General features: G+C 46.0%; 1 protein-coding gene across 1 annotated transcript in view; it reads left to right on the top strand.

Moving 5' to 3' along the window:
- Nucleotides 1-18,539, top strand: part of LOC121580574 (collagen alpha-1(XI) chain-like) — a 197,293-nt gene that overhangs the window by 153,464 nt on the left and 25,290 nt on the right. Inside the window, exons 44-48 of the mRNA XM_041895525.2 lie at nucleotides 2,449-2,556; nucleotides 10,306-10,359; nucleotides 10,841-10,894; nucleotides 11,985-12,092; nucleotides 18,021-18,128. Of these exons, the coding sequence (XP_041751459.2) occupies nucleotides 2,449-2,556; nucleotides 10,306-10,359; nucleotides 10,841-10,894; nucleotides 11,985-12,092; nucleotides 18,021-18,128 (432 nt within the window). The remainder of the gene's footprint in view (nucleotides 1-2,448; nucleotides 2,557-10,305; nucleotides 10,360-10,840; nucleotides 10,895-11,984; nucleotides 12,093-18,020; nucleotides 18,129-18,539) is intronic.

The following is an 18,539-nucleotide window of genomic DNA, read 5'->3' on the forward strand; positions in this document are numbered from 1 at the left end:
AAGACTACAGCAAGACTACAACAAGACTACAGCAAGACTACAACAAGACTACAGCAAGACTAAAACAAGACTAAAACAAGACTACAGCAAGACTACAACAAGACTACAGCAAGACTACAGCACGACTACAACGAAACTACAACAAGACTACAGCAAGACTACATTAAGACTACAACAAGCGTACAACAAGACTACAGCAAGACTACAGCACGACTACAACAAAACTACAACAAGACTACAGCAAGACTACAGCAAGACTACAACAAGCCTACAACAAGACTAAAACAAGACTACAGCAAGACTACAACAAGACTAAAACAAGACTACAGCAAGACTAAAACAAGACTACGAGACTATGGCAAGACTAAAACAAGACTACAACAAGCATACAACAAGACTACAACAAGACTACAGCAAGACTAAAACAAGACTAAAACAAGACTACAACAAGCCTACAACAAGCCTACAACAAACCTACAAGACTAGAACAAGCCTGCAACAAGCCTACAGCAAGACTAAAACGAGCCTACCAGCTCTATGTTCCATAACATAAAGATTTTAAAGCACAGAAACATCATCACTACAACATCTTTAAGAGACGTGTACACAGTGGTGTAAAGTACTTAAGCAAAAATACTTTAAAGTACTACTTACGTAGTTTTTTGGGGTTTTCTGTACTTGACTTTACTATTTATATTTTTGCCAACTTTTACTTTTACTTCACTACATTCCTAAACAAAATTATGTACTTTTTACTCCATACATTTTCCCTGACACTCAAAAGTACTCGTTACATTTTGACAGGAAAATTGTCCAATTAACACACTTATCAAGAGAACATCCCTGGTCATCCCTACTGCCTCTGATCTGGAGGACTCACAAAACACAAATGCTTCGTTTGTAAATTATGTCTGAGTGTTGGAGTGTGCCCCTGGCTAAAAAAAAGTATTGTTTGCTTAATATAAGGAATTTGAAATGTTTTATACTTTTACTTTTGATACTGAAGTACATATTAGCAATTCCATTTACTTTTGATACATAAGTATATTTTAAACCAAATACTTTTAGACTTTTACTCAAGTAGTATTTTACTGGGTGACTTTCAGCAGAGTACTGAGAAGAGCGTTGTAATAGTTAGCTGAAATCTTAACTGTTCCCTTGGCCAGCTTGTTCTTGAAACAGCAACCCGTGTCTCAAACCTCTACATGATTTCTCAATCCTGCAGTAGCCTCTAAACTAGTCTCATAAGCCAGACTCCACACAGTCTCTCCATGTACTGATTCTGGCCAAGCAAGGCTATCATATCTCAAGTTACACCCTATTCCCTAGCCTTTTATAGTGCATTACTACCCATAGGCTTCTGGTCAAAGGTAGTGCACTACAAGGCTAATAGGCTGCCAATTAGGACCCACCCTACTTCAACTCAGTTCTCCACAGATCAGGTCACAATCCAACACATAAATCACAGGTTATTATACAACTGCCTGTTCAGGCCCTCTATGGTCTCACAACACAACACAACCCCTCAGCCTCCACCTACTCACTCTCAGCTCCCCCCTCTCTCACTCTCTCTCTCTCTCTCTCTCTCTCTCTCTCTCTCTCTCTCTCTCTCTGTCTCTGTCTCTCTCTCTCTCTCTCTCTCTCTCTCTCTCTCTCTCTCTCTCTCTCTCTCTCTCTCTCTCTCTCTCGCTCTCTCTCTACTCTCTCTCTCGCTCTCTCTCTCTCTCTCTACTCTCTCTCTGTCTCTCTCTCTCTCTCTCTCTCTCTCTACCTCTCTCTCTCTCTCTCTCTCTCTCTCTCTCTCTCTCTACCTCTCTCTCTCTCTCTCTCTCTCTCTCTCTCTCTCTCTCTCTCTCTCTCTCTCTCTCTCTCTCTCTCTCTCTCTCTCTCTCTCTCTCTCTCTCACTCTCTCTCTCTCTCTCTCTCTCTCTCTCTCTCTCTCTCTCTCTCTCTCTCTCTCTCTCTCTCTCTCTCTCTCTCGCTCTCTCTCTCTCTCTCTCTCTCTCTCTCTCTCTCTCTCTCTCTCTCTCTCTCTCTCTCTCTCTCTCTCTCTCTCTCTCTCTCTCTCTCTCGCTCTCTCTCTCTCTCTCTCGCTCTCTCTCTCTCTCTCTACTCTCTCTCTGTCTCTCTCTCTCTCTCTCTCTCTCTCTCTCTCTCTCTCTCCTCTCTCTCTCTCTCTCTCTCTCTCTCTCTCTCTCTACTCTCTCTCTCTCTCTCTCTCTCTCTCTCTCTCTCTCTCTCTCTCTCTCTCTCGCTCTCTCTACTCTCGCTCTCTCTCACTCTCTCTCTCTCTCTCTCTCTCTCTCTCTCTCTCTCTCTCTCTCTCTCTCTCTCTCTCTCTCTCTCTCTTTCTCTCTTCAGCTCCTCACTTTCTCTCAGCCCTCTGGCTAGAATACTGTACTGATTCCACCAACTCTTGACCTCTAACCTCTGACCTCTGCCTTCCAGGGTAGTGATGGTGAGTCAGGACCCAGGGGTCAGCAGGGTATGTTTGGCCAGAAGGGAGACGAAGGATCCAGAGGATTCCCTGGTCTACCTGGACCCATCGGACTGCAGGTACGACTACACGCATACACACGCATACACACACACTGCACACACACACACACACACACACTGAGACATTTCTTTGGCATTTGAGGAAGACTGAAATGCATCAGTTCAGACCGAATGAATCCATAAATGTTTACTTTATGAGTTGGTGTTTCCCTACTCTTTCTGCAATGCTCAGGAAATGGAAATACAGTCAGAAGTGTCATCAAATGTGATATTTACTCAGCTCATCTAGTGTATATCTCTATCCCTCCTAACCCTCAGCATAAAGTTGGTTTTAGACGTCCAATACACACTGCAAACACATCCCAGCCTTTTGGAATAACAGCTTTCAGCCATCAAATCACAGCTATTAATATCCACCAGTCTGAAATCATTAATTCAACAGAACAGATCATTGTACAGAGACACACACACACACACACACACACACACACACACACACACACACACAAACCTTACAGTGGCTGACTGATGTTTTCTATCAATCGACAGCTTAGATCAAAGATCATTGAAATAGTTGAGACAACCTGCATTGTGCTGCTCTATTAAAAGGAAATGTCAGAATAACAACATTATCAGAACAACATTATCACAACAACGTCATAAAAACAGTATCATACCGGCGTTATCATAGCAACATTATCATAACCGCATTATCATAGTGGTCTTGTCACCTCGACATTATCGGAAGAACATTATCTCGACGTTGTTATAATGCATTATCGCAGCAGCATTATCATACTGGCATTATCATTACAGCCTTATCACAACAGTATTGTCACAGCAACGGTATCATAACAACATTATCACAACAGCATTATCATAACGACATTGTCATAGCCACATTATCGTAACAGCATTATCATAACAGCATCGCCATAACAAAGTTATCAGAACAACATTATCAGATTAACATGGTCTCAACATTATCATAACACCATTAGCACAACAACATTATCATAACAACATTATCATAACATCGTTATCGCACCAACGTTATCACAACATCGTCGTAAAACCCATTCCATAACAGCATTATCATAACAACATTATCACAAAAACATGATCATAACAACATTATCACAAAAACATGATCATAACAACATTATCGCACTCTATTCACCAGCTTGGCCTTGTTCTAATGGTATTCTACTAAGTCTTAAGGCATTGGTAATAATGTTATTCAAGTTATACTAAAGAGTCCTGTTGTACTTTCATTGCCACAATGCATGTACGTGTGTGTGTGTGTGTGTGTGTGTGTGTGTGTGTGTGTGTGTGTGTTATTCATTTCAAACATCCTCATGATCTCAGACATACAGTACCAGTCAAAAGTCTGGACATACCTACTCATTCCAGGGGTTTTCTTTATTTTTACTATTTTTTTGCATTGTAGAATAATAGTGAAGACATCAAAACTGGGAAATAACACATATGGAATCATGTAGTAACCAACAAAGTGTTAAAAAAGTAGCCACCCTTTGCCTTGATGACAGCTTTGCACGCTCTTGGCATTCTCTCAACCAGCTTCCAGCTTCACCTGGAATGCTGAGCACTTATCGGCCGCTTTTCCTTCACTCTGTGGTCCAACTCATCCCAAACCATCTCAATTGGGTTGAGGTCGGGTGATTGTGGAGGCCAGGTCATCTGATGCAGCACTCCATCACTCTCCTTCTTGGTCAAATAGTCCTTACACAGCCTGGAGGTGTGTTGGGTCATTGTCCTGTTGAAAAACAAATGATAGTCCCACTAAGCCCAAACCAGATGGGATGGCGTATCGCTGTAGAATGCTGTGGTAGCCATGCTGGTTAAGTGCGCCTTGAATTCTAAATAAATCACCAACAGTGTCACCAGCAAAGCACCCCCACACCATCACACCTCCTCCTCCATGCTTCATGGTGGGAACCACACATGCGGAGATCGTCCGTTCACCTACTCTGCGACTCACAAAAACACAGCGGTTGGAAGCAAAAATCTCAAATTTGGACTCCAGACCAAAGGACAGATTTCCACCAGTCTAATATCCATTGCTCGTGTTTCTTGGCCCAAGCAAGTCTCTTCTTCTTATTGGTGTCCTTTAGTAGTGGTTTCTTTGCAGCAATTCAACCATGAAGGCCTGATTCACACAGTCTCATCTGAACTGAGGTGCAGTTAACTCTAATGAACTTATCCTCTGCAGCAGAGGTAACTCTGGGTCTTCCTTTCCTATGGCGGTCCTAATGAGAGCCAGTTTCATCATAGCGCTTGATGGTTTTTGCGACTGCACTTGAAGAAACTTTCAAAGTTCTTGAAATGTTCCAGATTGACTGACCTTCATGTCTTAAAGTAATGATGCACTGTCGTTTCTCTTTGCTTATTTGAGCTGTTCTTGCCATAATATGGACTTGGTCTTTTACCAAATAGGGCTATCTTCTGCATACCACACCTACCTTCTCACAACACAACTGATTGGCTCAAACGCATTAAGAAGGAAAGAAAAGGCGCCGGAGGGAATGGCTGCCGTTTTATGGACTCTTGACCAACCGTGCTATTTTGTGTGTTTTTCCGCATTGTTTGTAACTTATTTTGTACATAATGTTGCTGCTACTGTCTCTTATGACCGAAAAGAGCTTCTGGACATCAGAACAGCAATTACTCACCTTGAACTGGACTAATCATTTTTCTTTAATGAGTCGGAAGAGAGGGATTTGCTCCAGACACCCGACAGGGCCCTCATCCCCGTCATTCGCAGTAGAAAGAAAAGGAGATATCGCGGAAGGAGATCGGGGTGCCTGGTAAGGAGCCGGCGACGAGTGGTTAATCCGACTTTGCCATCGATACTATTGGCCAACTTACAATCGCTTGATAATAAAGTGGACGAACTACAGGCAGGGATATCCTATCAACGGGACATTAAAAACTGTAATATCTTATGTTTCACAGAGTCGTGGCTGAACGAAGACATGAATAACATACAGCTGGCGGGTTATACACTGTATCGGCAGCCTCTGGTAAGACAAGGGGTGGCGGTCTATGTATATTTGTAAACAACAGCTGGTGCACGATATCTAAGGAAGTCTCAACGTTTTGCTCGCCTGAGGTAGAGTATTTCATGATAAGCTGTAGACCACACTATCTACCAAGAGAGTTCATCTATATTCTTCGTCGCTGTCTATTTACCACCACAAACCGATGCTGGCACTAAGACCGCACTCAATGAACTGTATACGGCCATAAGCAAACAGGAAAACACTCATCCAGAGGCAGCGCTCCTAGTGGCCGGGGACTTTAATGCAGGGAAACTTAAATCCGTTTTACCTCATTTCTACCAGCATATTAAATGTGCAACCAGAGGGAAAAAAACTCTAGACCAACTTTACTCCACACACAGAGACGCGTACAAAGCTCTCCCTCGCCCTCCATTTGGCAAATCTGACCATAATTCTATCCTCCTGATTCCTGCTTACAAGCAAAAACTAAAGCAGGAAGCACCAGTGACTCGGTCAATAAAAAAGTGGTCAGATGAAGCAGATGCTAAGCTACAGGACTGTTTTGCTAGCACATACTGGAATCTTTTTCGGGATTCTTCAGATGGCATTGAGGAGTACACCACATCAGTCACTGGCTTCGTCAATAAGTGCATCGATGATGTCGTCCCCACAGTGACTGTACTGACATACCCCAACCAGAAGCCATGGATTACAGGCAACATCCACACTGAGCTAAATGGTAGAGCTGCCGCTTTCAAGGAGCAGGACTCTAACCCGGACGCTTATAAGAAATCCTGCTATGTCCTCCGATGAACCATCAAACAGGCAAAGCGTCAATACAGGACTAAGATCGAATCGTACTACACCTGCTCCGACGCTCGTCGGATGTGGCAGGGCTTGCAAACTATTACAGACTACAAAGGGAAGCACAGCCGCGAGCTGCCCAGTGACACAAGCCTACCAGACGAGCTAAATTACTTCTATGCTCGCTTCGAGGCAAGTAACACTGAAACATGCATGAGAGCATCAGCTGTTCCGGACGACTGTGTGATCACGCTCTCCGTAGCCGATGTGAGTAAGACCTTTAAACAGGTCAACATTCACAAGGCCACAGGGCAAGACGGATTACCAGGACTTGTACTCCAAGCATGCGCTGACCAACTGGCAAGTGTTTTCACTGACATTTTCAACCTCTCCCTGTCTGAGTCTGTAATACCAACATGTTTCAAGCAGACCACCATAGTCCCTGTGCCCAAGAACACTAAGGTAACCTTCCTAAATGACTACCGACACGTAGCACTCACGTCTGTAGACATGAAGTGCTTTGAAAGGCTGGTCATGGCTTACATCAACACCATTATCACAGAAACCCTAGACCCACTCCAATTTGCAAACCGCCCCAACAGATCCACAGATGATGCAATCTCTATTGCGCTCCGCACGGCCCTTTCACACCTGGACAAAAGGAACAACTATGTGAGAATGCTATTCATTGACTACAGCTCAGTGTTCAACACCATAGTGCCCTCAAAGCTCATCACAAAGCTAAGGACCCTGGGACTAAACACCTCCCTCTGCAACTGGATCCTGGACTTCCAGACGGGCCGCACCCAGGTGGTAAGGGTAGGTAACAACACATCCGCCACGCTAATCCTCAACCCGGGGGCCCCTCAGGGGTGCGTGCTCAGTCCCCTCCTGTACTCCCTGTTCACTCATGACTGCATGGCCAGGCACGACTCCAACACCATCATGAAGTTTGCCGACGACACAACAGTGGTAGGCCTGATCACTGACAATGACAAGACAGCCTATAGGGAAGAGGTCAGAGACCTGGCTGTGTGGTGCCAGGACAACAACCTCTCCCTCAACGTGATCAAGACAAAGGAGATGATTGTGGACTACAGGAAAAAGAAGAGGACCGAGCACGGCCCCATTCTTATCGACGGGGCTGTAGTGGAGCAGGTTGAGAGCTTCAAGTTCCTTGGTGTCCACATCACCAACAAACTAACATGGTCCAAGCACACCAAGACAGTCGTGAAGAGGGCACAACAAAACCTATTCCCCCTCAGGAGACTGAAAGGATTTGGCATGGGTCCTCAGATTCTCAAAAGGTTCTACAGCTGCACCATCGAGAGCATCCTGACTGGTTGCATCACCGCCTGGTATGGCAACTGCTCGGCCTTCGACCGCAAGGCACTACAGAGGGTAGTGCGTACGGCCCAGTACATCACTGGGGCCAAGCTTCCTGCCATCCAGGACCTCTATACCAGGCGGTGTCAGAGGAAGGCCCTAAAAATTGTCAAAGACTCCAGCCACCCAAGTCATAGACTGTTCTCTCTGCTTCTGCACGGCAAGCAGTACCGGAGCGCCAAGTCTAGGTCCAAGAGGCTTCTAAACTGCTTCTACCCCCAAGCCACTCCTGAACATCTAATCAATCAACATCTAATCAAATGGCTACCCAGACTATTTGCATTGACCCCCCCCCTCCCCCTTCTTTTACGCTGCTGCTACTCTCTGTTTATTATCTATGCATAGTCACTTTAATAACTCTACCTACATGTACATATTACCTCAATTACCTCGACTAACTGGTGCCCCCGCACATTGACTCAGTACCGATACCCCCTGTATATAGCCTCGCTATTTTTAATGCTGCTCTTTAATTATTTGTTACATTTATTTCGTATTATTTTATATCGTATTTATGTGTGATTTTTTGGGGTATTCTTTCTTAAAACTGCATTGTTGGTTAAGGGCTTGTAAGTAAGCATTTCACTGAAAGGTCTACACCTGTTGTATTCGGCCTATGTGACAAATAACATTTGATTTGAAATTCCACAAATTAACTTTTAACAAGGCACACCTGTTAATTGAAATGCTTTCCAGGTGACTACCTCATGAAGCTGGTTGAGAGAATGCCAAGATTGTGCAAAGCTGTCATCAAGGCAAAGGGTGTCTACTTTGAAGAATTTGTTTAAAACCGTTTTGGTTACTACATGATTCCATATGTGTTATTTAATAGTTTTGATGTCTTCACTATTATTCTACAATGTAGAAAACAGTAAAAATAAAGAAAAACCCTGGAATTAGTAGGTGTGTCCAAACTTTTGACTGGTACTGTACGTTTTCCTTTATATTAGGACATCAATTTGATGTTCACTCCTCACACACCTACATTATAATGACAGAGGTTTCAGTCTTTACTGTGTTTATAATGACAGAGGTTTCAGTCTTCACTGTGTTCATAATGACAGAGGTTTCAGTCTTTTCTGTGTTTATAATGACAGAGGTTTCAGTCTTCTCTGTGTTTATAATGACAGAGGTTTCAGTCTTCTCTGTGTTTATAATGACAGAGGTTTCAGTCTTCTCAGTGTTTATAATGACAGAGGTTTCAGTCTTCACTGTGTTTATAATGACAGAGGTTTCAGTCTTCTCAGTGTTTATAATGACAGAGGTTTCAGTCTTCACTGTGTTTATAATGACAGAGGTTTCAGTCTTCTCAGTGTTTATAATGACAGAGGTTTCAGTCTTCTCAGTGTTTATAATGACAGAGGTTTCAGTCTTCACTGTGTTTATAATGACAGAGGTTTCAGTCTTCTCAGTGTTTATAATGACAGAGGTTTCAGTCTTCTCAGTGTTTATAATGACAGAGGTTTCAGTCTTCTCAGTGTTTATAATGACAGAGGTTTCAGTCTTCTCAGTGTTTATAATGACAGAGGTTTCAGTCTTCACAGTGTTTATAATGACAGAGGTTTCAGTCTTCACAGTGTTTATAATGACAGAGGCTTCAGTCTTCTCAGTGTTTATAATGACAGAGGTTTCAGTCTTCACAGAGGTAAATAAATGAACTCTCGCTCCAATGACCAACATAAATCAACTAAATGAGCCTGAAGTTTCTCATATAGTATCACAATGACTGATACCTCCTGTCAGTTCAGAAACTAAACTATTACCACTGTATTATTATGCCCACATATCAATTAAAGTACTCTCTCTCTCTCTCTCTCTCTCCGTCTCTCTCTCTCTCTCTCTCTCTCTCTCTCTCTCTCTCTCTCTCTCTCTCTCCATCGCTCTCTCATCTCTCTCTCTCTCTCTCTTTCTCTCTCTCGCTCTCTCTGTCTGTCTCTCTCTCTTTCTCACTTTCTCTCTCACTTTCTCTCTCACGTTCTCTCTCTCTCTCTCTCTCTCTCTCTCTCTCTCTCTCTCTCTCTCTCTCTCTCTCTTTGCCTCTCTTTACAACACAAGACAACAACTGATTGTCTTCAGCTAGCTTTAGTTCCTGTTTCCTGTGGACGTTGACGAATCACATCGCAGTCTGTAATTTAGATGGTGTGATTATAGCCAGGCCTCCTGTAGACAATAATTACCTAGGTGTTCCTGCTGAATAATTATATGTTTATTCTACAAGGGTTTTGGGTTTGTTCATGCATTCTACATAAACACACACACACACACACAGTATTACACAGTATTTTGCTGCAGTGCGGTGCGTGTGAATCTCTACACACTCAATCTGCATCAGCATGCATTTCTAATGACTGTTTTGAGTTCATTTCTGTTATGCTACTGTGTGATAAACATGTCATAAAATATGCATATTGTGTAATCGGAGTTATTGATATGTTGTTAGGAAAGTTAGAAGGTGGATCGAAAATAGTGTAATGAAATGTCAAGAGCTACCTTATCCATTTCATTCGGTATCATCATTACGGACTATTGGTACATTATTCAGCGTGAACACGTCTTTGTCGTTGAGTATTAAAGAGTATCTCTCCTTCCTCAGGGCCTGCCAGGTACATCAGGAGAGAAGGGAGAGAACGGTGACGTCGGCCCAATGGTAAGTCAGCCATTTTGGAATAACACCACAGTACGGTTGTAGATACAATGGTAAGTCAGCCATTTTGGAATAACACCACAGTACGGTTGTAGATACAATGGTAAGTCAGCCATTTTGGAATAACACCACAGTACGGTTGTAGATACAATGGTAAGTCAGCCATTTTGGAATAACACCACAGTACAGATGTAGATACAATGGTAAGTCAGCCATTTTGGAATAACACCACAGTACAGATGTAGATACAATGGTAAGTCAGCCATTTTGGAATAACACCACAGTACAGATGTAGATACAATGGTAAGTCAGCCATTTTGGAATAACACCACAGTACATATGTCCAAGTAGATCCAAGCTACAATATTGGATCCAGCCTGTGTTTGTCTCACACATATCTCTGATGTCAGGGTCTTAATGTTTATTGTTTATTGTTTATGTTGACATGGTGTTATTGTTGATTGTTTATTGTTTATGTTGACAGGGTCCACCTGGACCTCCCGGTCCCAGAGGTCCCCAGGGTTCTAGTGGAGCTGACGTAAGTGTCTGATTCTACTGAATATTATTATTATGAATAGTTTAACATGTCATTACGCTAAAGTATATTATTATTATGAATAGTTTAACATGTCATTACGCTAAAGTATATTATTTTTATGAACAGTTTAACATGTCATTACGCTAAAGTATATTATTTTTATGAACAGTTTAACATGTCATTACGCTAAAGTATATTATTATTATGAATAGTTTAACATGTCATTACGCTAAAGTATATTATTATTATGAATAGTTTAACATGTCATTACGCTAAAGTATATTATTATTATGAATAGTTTAACATGTCATTACGCTAAAGTATATTATTATTATGAATAGTTTAACATGTCATTACGCTAAAGTATATTATTATTATGAATAGTTTAACATGTCATTACGCTAAAGTATATTATTATTATGAATAGTTTAACATGTCATTACGCTAAAGTATATTATTATTATGAATAGTTTAACATGTCATTACGCTAAAGTATATTATTATTATGAATAGTTTAACATGTCTTTACACTAAAGTATATTATTATTATGAATAGTTTAACATGTCATTACGCTAAAGTATATTATTATTATGAATAGTTTAACATGTCTTTACACTACATGCTGCTCCATACCCTGTGTTATGATGACCTATTGAATGACTGACGTTTTGTATGATTGATTGATTGATTGATTGATTGAATGATTGGTTTGTTATTTAGTTGGTTGGTGGATTAATTGGTTCGTTGTTTGTTTTATTGATTGATTTGTTGATTGCTTGGCTGATTGATTGCTTGGCTGAAGGATTGATTGATTGCTTGGTTGGTTGATTGGTTGACTGAAGGATTGATTGATTAATGTGTTGATTGATTGCCTGATTATTGGTTGATTGATTGGTTGATTGGTTGATTGACTGAATGGTTGATTGATTGGCTGATTGGTTGATTGATTGATTGACTGAAGGGTTGATTGATTGGCTGATTGGTTGATTGATTGATTGACTGAAGGGTTGATTGATTGGCTGATTGGTTGATTGATTGACTGAAGGGTTGATTGATTGGCTGATTGGTTGTTTTGTATCCTATCCACAGGGTTCCCAAGGCCCTCCCGGTGGAGTGGGTTCTATGGGAGGCAATGGAGAAAAGGGAGAGAGCGGTGAAGCCGGCAACCCTGGACCATCTGGAGAGCCTGGAGGTGGAGTAAGTATCCTGTTTGATTCAAATACAGAACATCTACATGTTTCAGTCAATAAATTATAATAAGAACAGCTAAAACAGCCAAAAAAACACAACATTTCTTAGTGTAATGTATTTTCATTTATGTATAGCAGTGTGTGATTAGGTTACAAATCGGGGTGTTCATATTCCTTAATTGCAGCTCTAATTGAGCATTGTTTATTATTAGTGACAGTCACAGTAGAAAGTCCTTCCTCTTACTGCGTCCCCCGCTGATGATTCACAGTTTAGTCCAAAGACAGGGCGTTCTCTTAGCACATCATCATTATCACAGTCTCAGCTCTGAACTATTCATCACAACAACAGTGGGAAGTTAGGTTCCTTTTAGGAGAGGAGAGGGATGGTATAACTGATCTGGGACCAGGCTACGTACAGTTTTCTTGGCTACCCAGACACCTTACTCCGGCCAAGCGCTAGGCCACGCCCACGGACGTTAGTACCTCCCCAACGATTTCTAGAACGCAAACACATTCTACCCAGGCTGGTCCTTACTGTATTCTATGTGCTGTGGCCAACTCTTCTAGCCAGGCTGGTCCTTACTGTATTCTATGTGCTGTGGCCAACTCTTCTACCCAGGCTGGTCCTTACTGTATTCTATGTGCTGTGGCCAACTCTTCTAGCCAGGCTGGTCCTTACTGTATTCTATGTGCTGTGGCCAACTCTTCTAGCCAGGCTGGTCCTTACTGTATTCTATGTGCTGTGGCCAACTCTTCTACCCAGGCTGCTCCTTACTGTATTCTATGTGCTGTGGCCAACTCTTCTAGCCAGGCTGGTCCTTATTGTATTCTATGTGCTGTGGCCAACTCTTCTAGCCAGGCTGGTCCTTACTGTATTCTATGTGCTGTGGCCAACTCTTCTACCCAGGCTGCTCCTTACTGTATTCTATGTGCTGTGGCCAACTCTTCTAGCCAGGCTGGTCCTTACTGTATTCTATGTGCTGTGGCCAACTCTTCTACCCAGGCTGGTCCTTACTGTATTCTATGTGCTGTGGCCAACTCTTCTACCCAGGCTGGTCCTTACTGTATTATATGTGCTGTGGCCAACTCTTCTACCCAGGCTGCTCCTAACTATAGCAGGGTTTTCTGCATAGGAAATACTTGGCGCCGACTGCCTGAATGTCAACTCTTCGATCAAGCCTCTCTGAAAGAGGGGACATTAGGATCAATATCATAGATCACAGCTATGCTTCCATCCAACCCCAGCCCATTAAATTCATATCAAGAGCGTTGATCATTGATCGCTGTCTATGCTGTGGTTTGTGGCTGTATAGTCCTGTCAGGTTTTGTCAGTACACTACAGTACACTACAGTACACTAGTCACTGATAGGTTCATCTGGCTGCATCCCAAATGGCACCCTATTTCCCTATTTAGTGCACTACCTTTGACCAGGGCCCGTAGGGGATGCATTTGCCATTTGGGACGTAGACCCTCTCTCCTCCTCTACTCTGCGTCCATCAGGTCATATTGACATGGCTGTCTGCTCTTCTATCTGTTTACAGTGTCAGAACAAAACAGACAGGGACAGAGAGTGACAGGTAGGGAGGGAACAGGGACAGAGAGTGACAGGTAGGGGGGGAACAGGGACAGAGAGTGACAGGTAGGGGGGAACAGGGACAGATAGTGACAGGTAGGGGGGGAACAGGGACAGAGAGTGACAGGTAGGGGGGGAACAGGGACAGATAGTGACAGGTAGGGGGGAACAGGGACAGATAGTGACAGGTAGGGGGGAACAGGGACAGATAGTGACAGGTAGGGGGAACAGGGACAGATAGTGACAGGTAGGGGGAACAGGGACAGAGAGTGACAGGTAGGGGGAACAGGGACAGATAGTGACAGGTAGGGGGGAACAGGGACAGAGAGTGACAGGTAGGGGGGAACAGGGACAGATAGTGACAGGTAGGGGGGAACAGGGACAGATAGTGACAGGTAGGGGGGAACAGGGACAGATAGTGACAGGTAGGGGGGAACAGGGACAGAGAGTGACAGGTGAGGGGGAACAGGGACAGATAGGGGGGAACAGGGACAGAGAGTGACAGGTGGAGGGGGGAACAGGGACAGGTAGGGGGAACAGGGACAGAGAGTGACAGGTAGGGGGGAACAGGGACAGATAGTGACAGGTAGGGGGGAACAGGGACAGAGAGTGACAGGTAGGGGGGAACAGGGACAGAGAGTGACAGGTAGTGGGGGAACAGGGACAGAGAGTGACAGGTAGGGGGAACAGGGACAGAGAGTGACAGGTAGGGGGAACAGGGACAGATAGTGACAGGTAGGGGGGAACAGGGACAGAGAGTGACAGGTAGGGGGAACAGGGACAGAGAGTGACAGGTAGGGGGGAACAGGGACAGAGAGTGACAGGTAGGGGGGAACAGGGACAGATAGTGACAGGTAGGGGGGAACAGGGACAGATAGTGACAGGTAGGGGGAACAGGGACAGATAGTGACAGGTAGGGGGAACAGGGACAGGTAGGGGGAACAGGGACAGAGAGTGACAGGTAGGGGGGAACAGGGACAGAGAGTGACAGGTAGGGGGGAACAGGGACAGGTAGGGGGGGAACAGGGACAGAGAGTGACAGGTAGGGGGGGAACAGGGACAGATAGTGACAGGTAGGGGGGGAACAGGGACAGAGAGTGACAGGTAGGGGGGGAATAGGGACAGAGAGTGACAGGTAGTGGGGGAACAGGGACAGAGAGTGACAGGTAGGGGGGGAACAGGGACAGATAGTGACAGGTAGGGGGGGAACAGGGACAGATAGTGACAGGTAGGGGGGAACAGGGTCAGATAGTGACAGGTAGGGGGGGAACAGGGACAGAGAGTGACAGGTAGGGGGGGAACAGGGACAGATGGTGACAGGTAGGGGGGGAACAGGGACAGAGAGTGACAGGTAAGGGGGGAACAGGGACAGATAGTGACAGGTAGGGGGAACAGGGACAGAGAGTGACAGGTAGGGGGGAACAGGGACAGATAGTGACAGGTAGGGGAAACAGGGACAGATAGTGACAGGTAGGGGGGAACAGGGACAGAGTTTGACAGGTAGGGGGGGAAGAGGGACAGATAGTGACAGGTAGGGGGACAGAGAGTGACAGGAAGGGGGGAACAGGGACAGAGAGTGACAGGTAGGGGGGGAACAGGGACAGATAGTGACAGGTAGGGGGGAAACAGGGACAGATAGTGACAGGTAGGGGGGGAACAGGGACAGATAGTGACAGGTAGGGGGAACAGGGACAGATAGTGACAGGTAGGGGGGAACAGGGACAGAGAGTGACAGGTAGGGGGGGAACAGGGACAGAGAGTGACAGGTAGTGGGGGAACAGGGACAGAGAGTGACAGGTAGGGGGGGAACAGGGACAGATAGTGACAGGTAGTGGGGGAACAGGGACAGATAGTGACAGGTAGGGGGGGAACAGGGACAGATAGTGACAGGTAGGGGGGAAACAGGGACAGATAGTGACAGGTAGGGGGGGAACAGGGACAGAGAGTGACAGGTAGGAGGGGAAGAGGGACAGAGAGTGACAGGTAGGGGGGGAACAGGGACAGATAGTGACAGGTAGTGGGGGAACAGGGACAGATAGTGACAGGTAGGGGGGGAACAGGGACAGATAGTGACAGGTAGGGGGGAAACAGGGACAGAGAGTGACAGGTAGGGGGGGAACAGGGACAGAGAGTGACAGGTAGGGGGGGAACAGGGACAGAGAGTGACAGGTAGGGGGGAACAGGGACAGATAGGGGGGGAACAGGGACAGAGAGTGACAGGTAGGGGGGGAACAGGGACAGGTAGGGGGGGAACAGGGACAGAGAGTGACAGGTAGGGGGGAACAGGGACAGATAGTGACAGGTAGGGGGAACAGGGACAGAGAGTGACAGGTAGGGGGGAACAGGGACAGAGAGTGACAGGTAGTGGGGGAACAGGGACAGAGAGTGACAGGTAGGGGGGGAACAGGGACAGATAGTGACAGGTAGTGGGGGAACAGGGACAGATAGTGACAGGTAGGGGGGGAACAGGGACAGATAGTGACAGGTAGGGGGGGAACAGGGTCAGATAGTGACAGGTAGGGGGGGAACAGGGACAAAGAGTGACAGGTAGGGGGGGAACAGGGACAGATAGTGACAGGTAGGGGGGGAACAGGGACAGAGAGTGACAGGTAAGGGGGAAACAGGGACAGATAGTGACAGGTAGGGGGGGAACAGGGACAGAGAGTGACAGGTAGGGGGGAACAGGGACAGATAGTGACAGGTAGGGAGGGAACAGGGACAGATAGTGACAGGTAGGGGGGAACAGGAACAGAGAGTGACAGGTAGGGGGGGAACAGGGACAGAGAGTGACAGGTAGGGGGGGAACAGGGACAGAGAGTGACAGGTAGGGGGGGACAGGGACAGAGAGTGACAGGTAGGGGGGGAACAGGGACAGATAGTGACAGGTAGGGGGGAACAGGGACAGATAGTGACAGGTAGGGGGGGAACAGGGACAGAGAGTGACAGGTAGGGGGGAACAGGGACAGAGAGTGACAGGTAGGGGGGAACAGGGACAGAGAGTGACAGGTAGGGGGGGAACAGGGACAGAGAGTGACAGGTAGGGGGGACAGGGACAGATAGTGACAGGTAGGGGGGAACAGGGACAGAGAGTGACAGGTAGGGGGGAACAGGGACAGATAGTGACAGGTAGGGGGGAACAGGGACAGAGAGTGACAGGTAGGGGGGAACAGGGACAGAGAGTGACAGGTAGGGGGGAACAGGGACAGATAGTGACAGGTAGGGGGGAACAGGGACAGATAGTGACAGGTAGGGGGGAACAGGGACAGAGAGTGACAGGTAGGGGGGAACAGGGACAGATAGTGACAGGTAGGGGGAACAGGGACAGAGAGTGACAGGTAGGGGGGGAACAGGGACAGATAGTGACAGGTAGGGGGGGAACAGGGACAGATAGTGACAGGTAGGGGGGAACAGGGACAGATAGTGACAGGTAGGGGGAACAGGGACAGAGAGTGACAGGTAGGGGGGAACAGGGACAGAGAGTGACAGGTAGGGGGGACAGGGACAGAGAGTGACAGGTAGGGGGAACAGGGACAGATAGTGACAGGTAGGGAGGGAACAGGGACAGAGAGTGACAGGTAGGGGGAACAGGGACAGAGAGTGACAGGTAGGGGGAACAGGGACAGAGAGTGACAGGTAGGGGGGAACAGGGACAGATAGTGACAGGTAGGGGGGAACAGGGACAGATAGTGACAGGTAGGGGGGAACAGGGACAGATAGTGACAGGTAGGGGGAACAGGGACAGATAGTGACAGGTAGGGGGGGAACAGGGACAGAGAGTGACAGGTAGGGGGGAAACAGGGACAGATAGTGACAGGTAGTGGGGGAACAGGGACAGATAGTGACAGGTAGGGGGGGAACAGGGACAGATAGTGACAGGTAGGGGGGGAACAGGGACAGATAGTGACAGGTAGGGGGGGAACAGGGAACAGGGACAGATCAAACTTTACCGGTCCCGTTAACGATTGGAGAGGTGCTGCTTTGGAATGGACTGAAAATCAGATCCACACGCAGGTCTGCTGGAATAGGCCAGTTACTAGAGAGAGACAAACACCGAGAGATGGTGAGACAGACACCGAGAGATGGTGACGGCTTTGATGTGACACCCACTGATGCTCAGTATGATAACAGTTGTGACGTGTCTCTCTTCAGGGTCCCAGGGGAGAGACAGGAGAGACAGGAGACGAGAGAGAGAGAGAGAGAGAGAGAGAGAGAGAGAGAGAGAGAGAGAGAGAGAGAGAGAGAGAGAGAGAGAGAGAGAGAGAGAGAGAGAGAGAGAGAGAGAGAGAGAGAGAGAGAGAGAGAGAGAGAGAGAGATAGTTCTGATATCAGTGTGCTAACCATGCTGACATCTTCTCTCCAGGGCCCCAGAGGAGAGACCGGGGAGAAGGGAGAGTCAGGACCACCTGGAGCTGCTGGTCCTGCAGGCGCCCGCGGACCTGGAGGAGACGACGGTCCCAAGGGCAACCCCGTAAGTCACGTCAAAGCTTTTATTCAAAGTGCTTTGACAACATCTCCATTCACAATGTTAACAGTATTTACATGTTTGTGGACCTATAACCGATACTCATGTTATGATTCTGATTCCAGCCAGAGTATGTGAGTGGAGTTGAGCGGTAGTGGTACTGGCTGCCAGCGTTCCACTTCCTTTCCAACCGCTCACAGGAACAAAAAACTGCCGTTACAAATTCGCTCCGTTCATTAAAATCCTCATTTAACCAACACCCATTCTAATTTTGTGACTAACTGGACCTACCATTTGGTTTTTTTGAAGTATTGAAACCAAACCATATGGATTTGAATGAAAAGTATTTTAATAAACAACAGGTAAAGGTGACTGTAAGAAGGGCTCATCGTTTCAAATAGGCTACATGTCGTATTA

The sequence above is a fragment of the Coregonus clupeaformis genome, chromosome 37 (genome assembly GCF_020615455.1).
Source record: "Coregonus clupeaformis isolate EN_2021a chromosome 37, ASM2061545v1, whole genome shotgun sequence".
Classification (NCBI taxonomy): domain Eukaryota; kingdom Metazoa; phylum Chordata; class Actinopteri; order Salmoniformes; family Salmonidae; genus Coregonus; species Coregonus clupeaformis.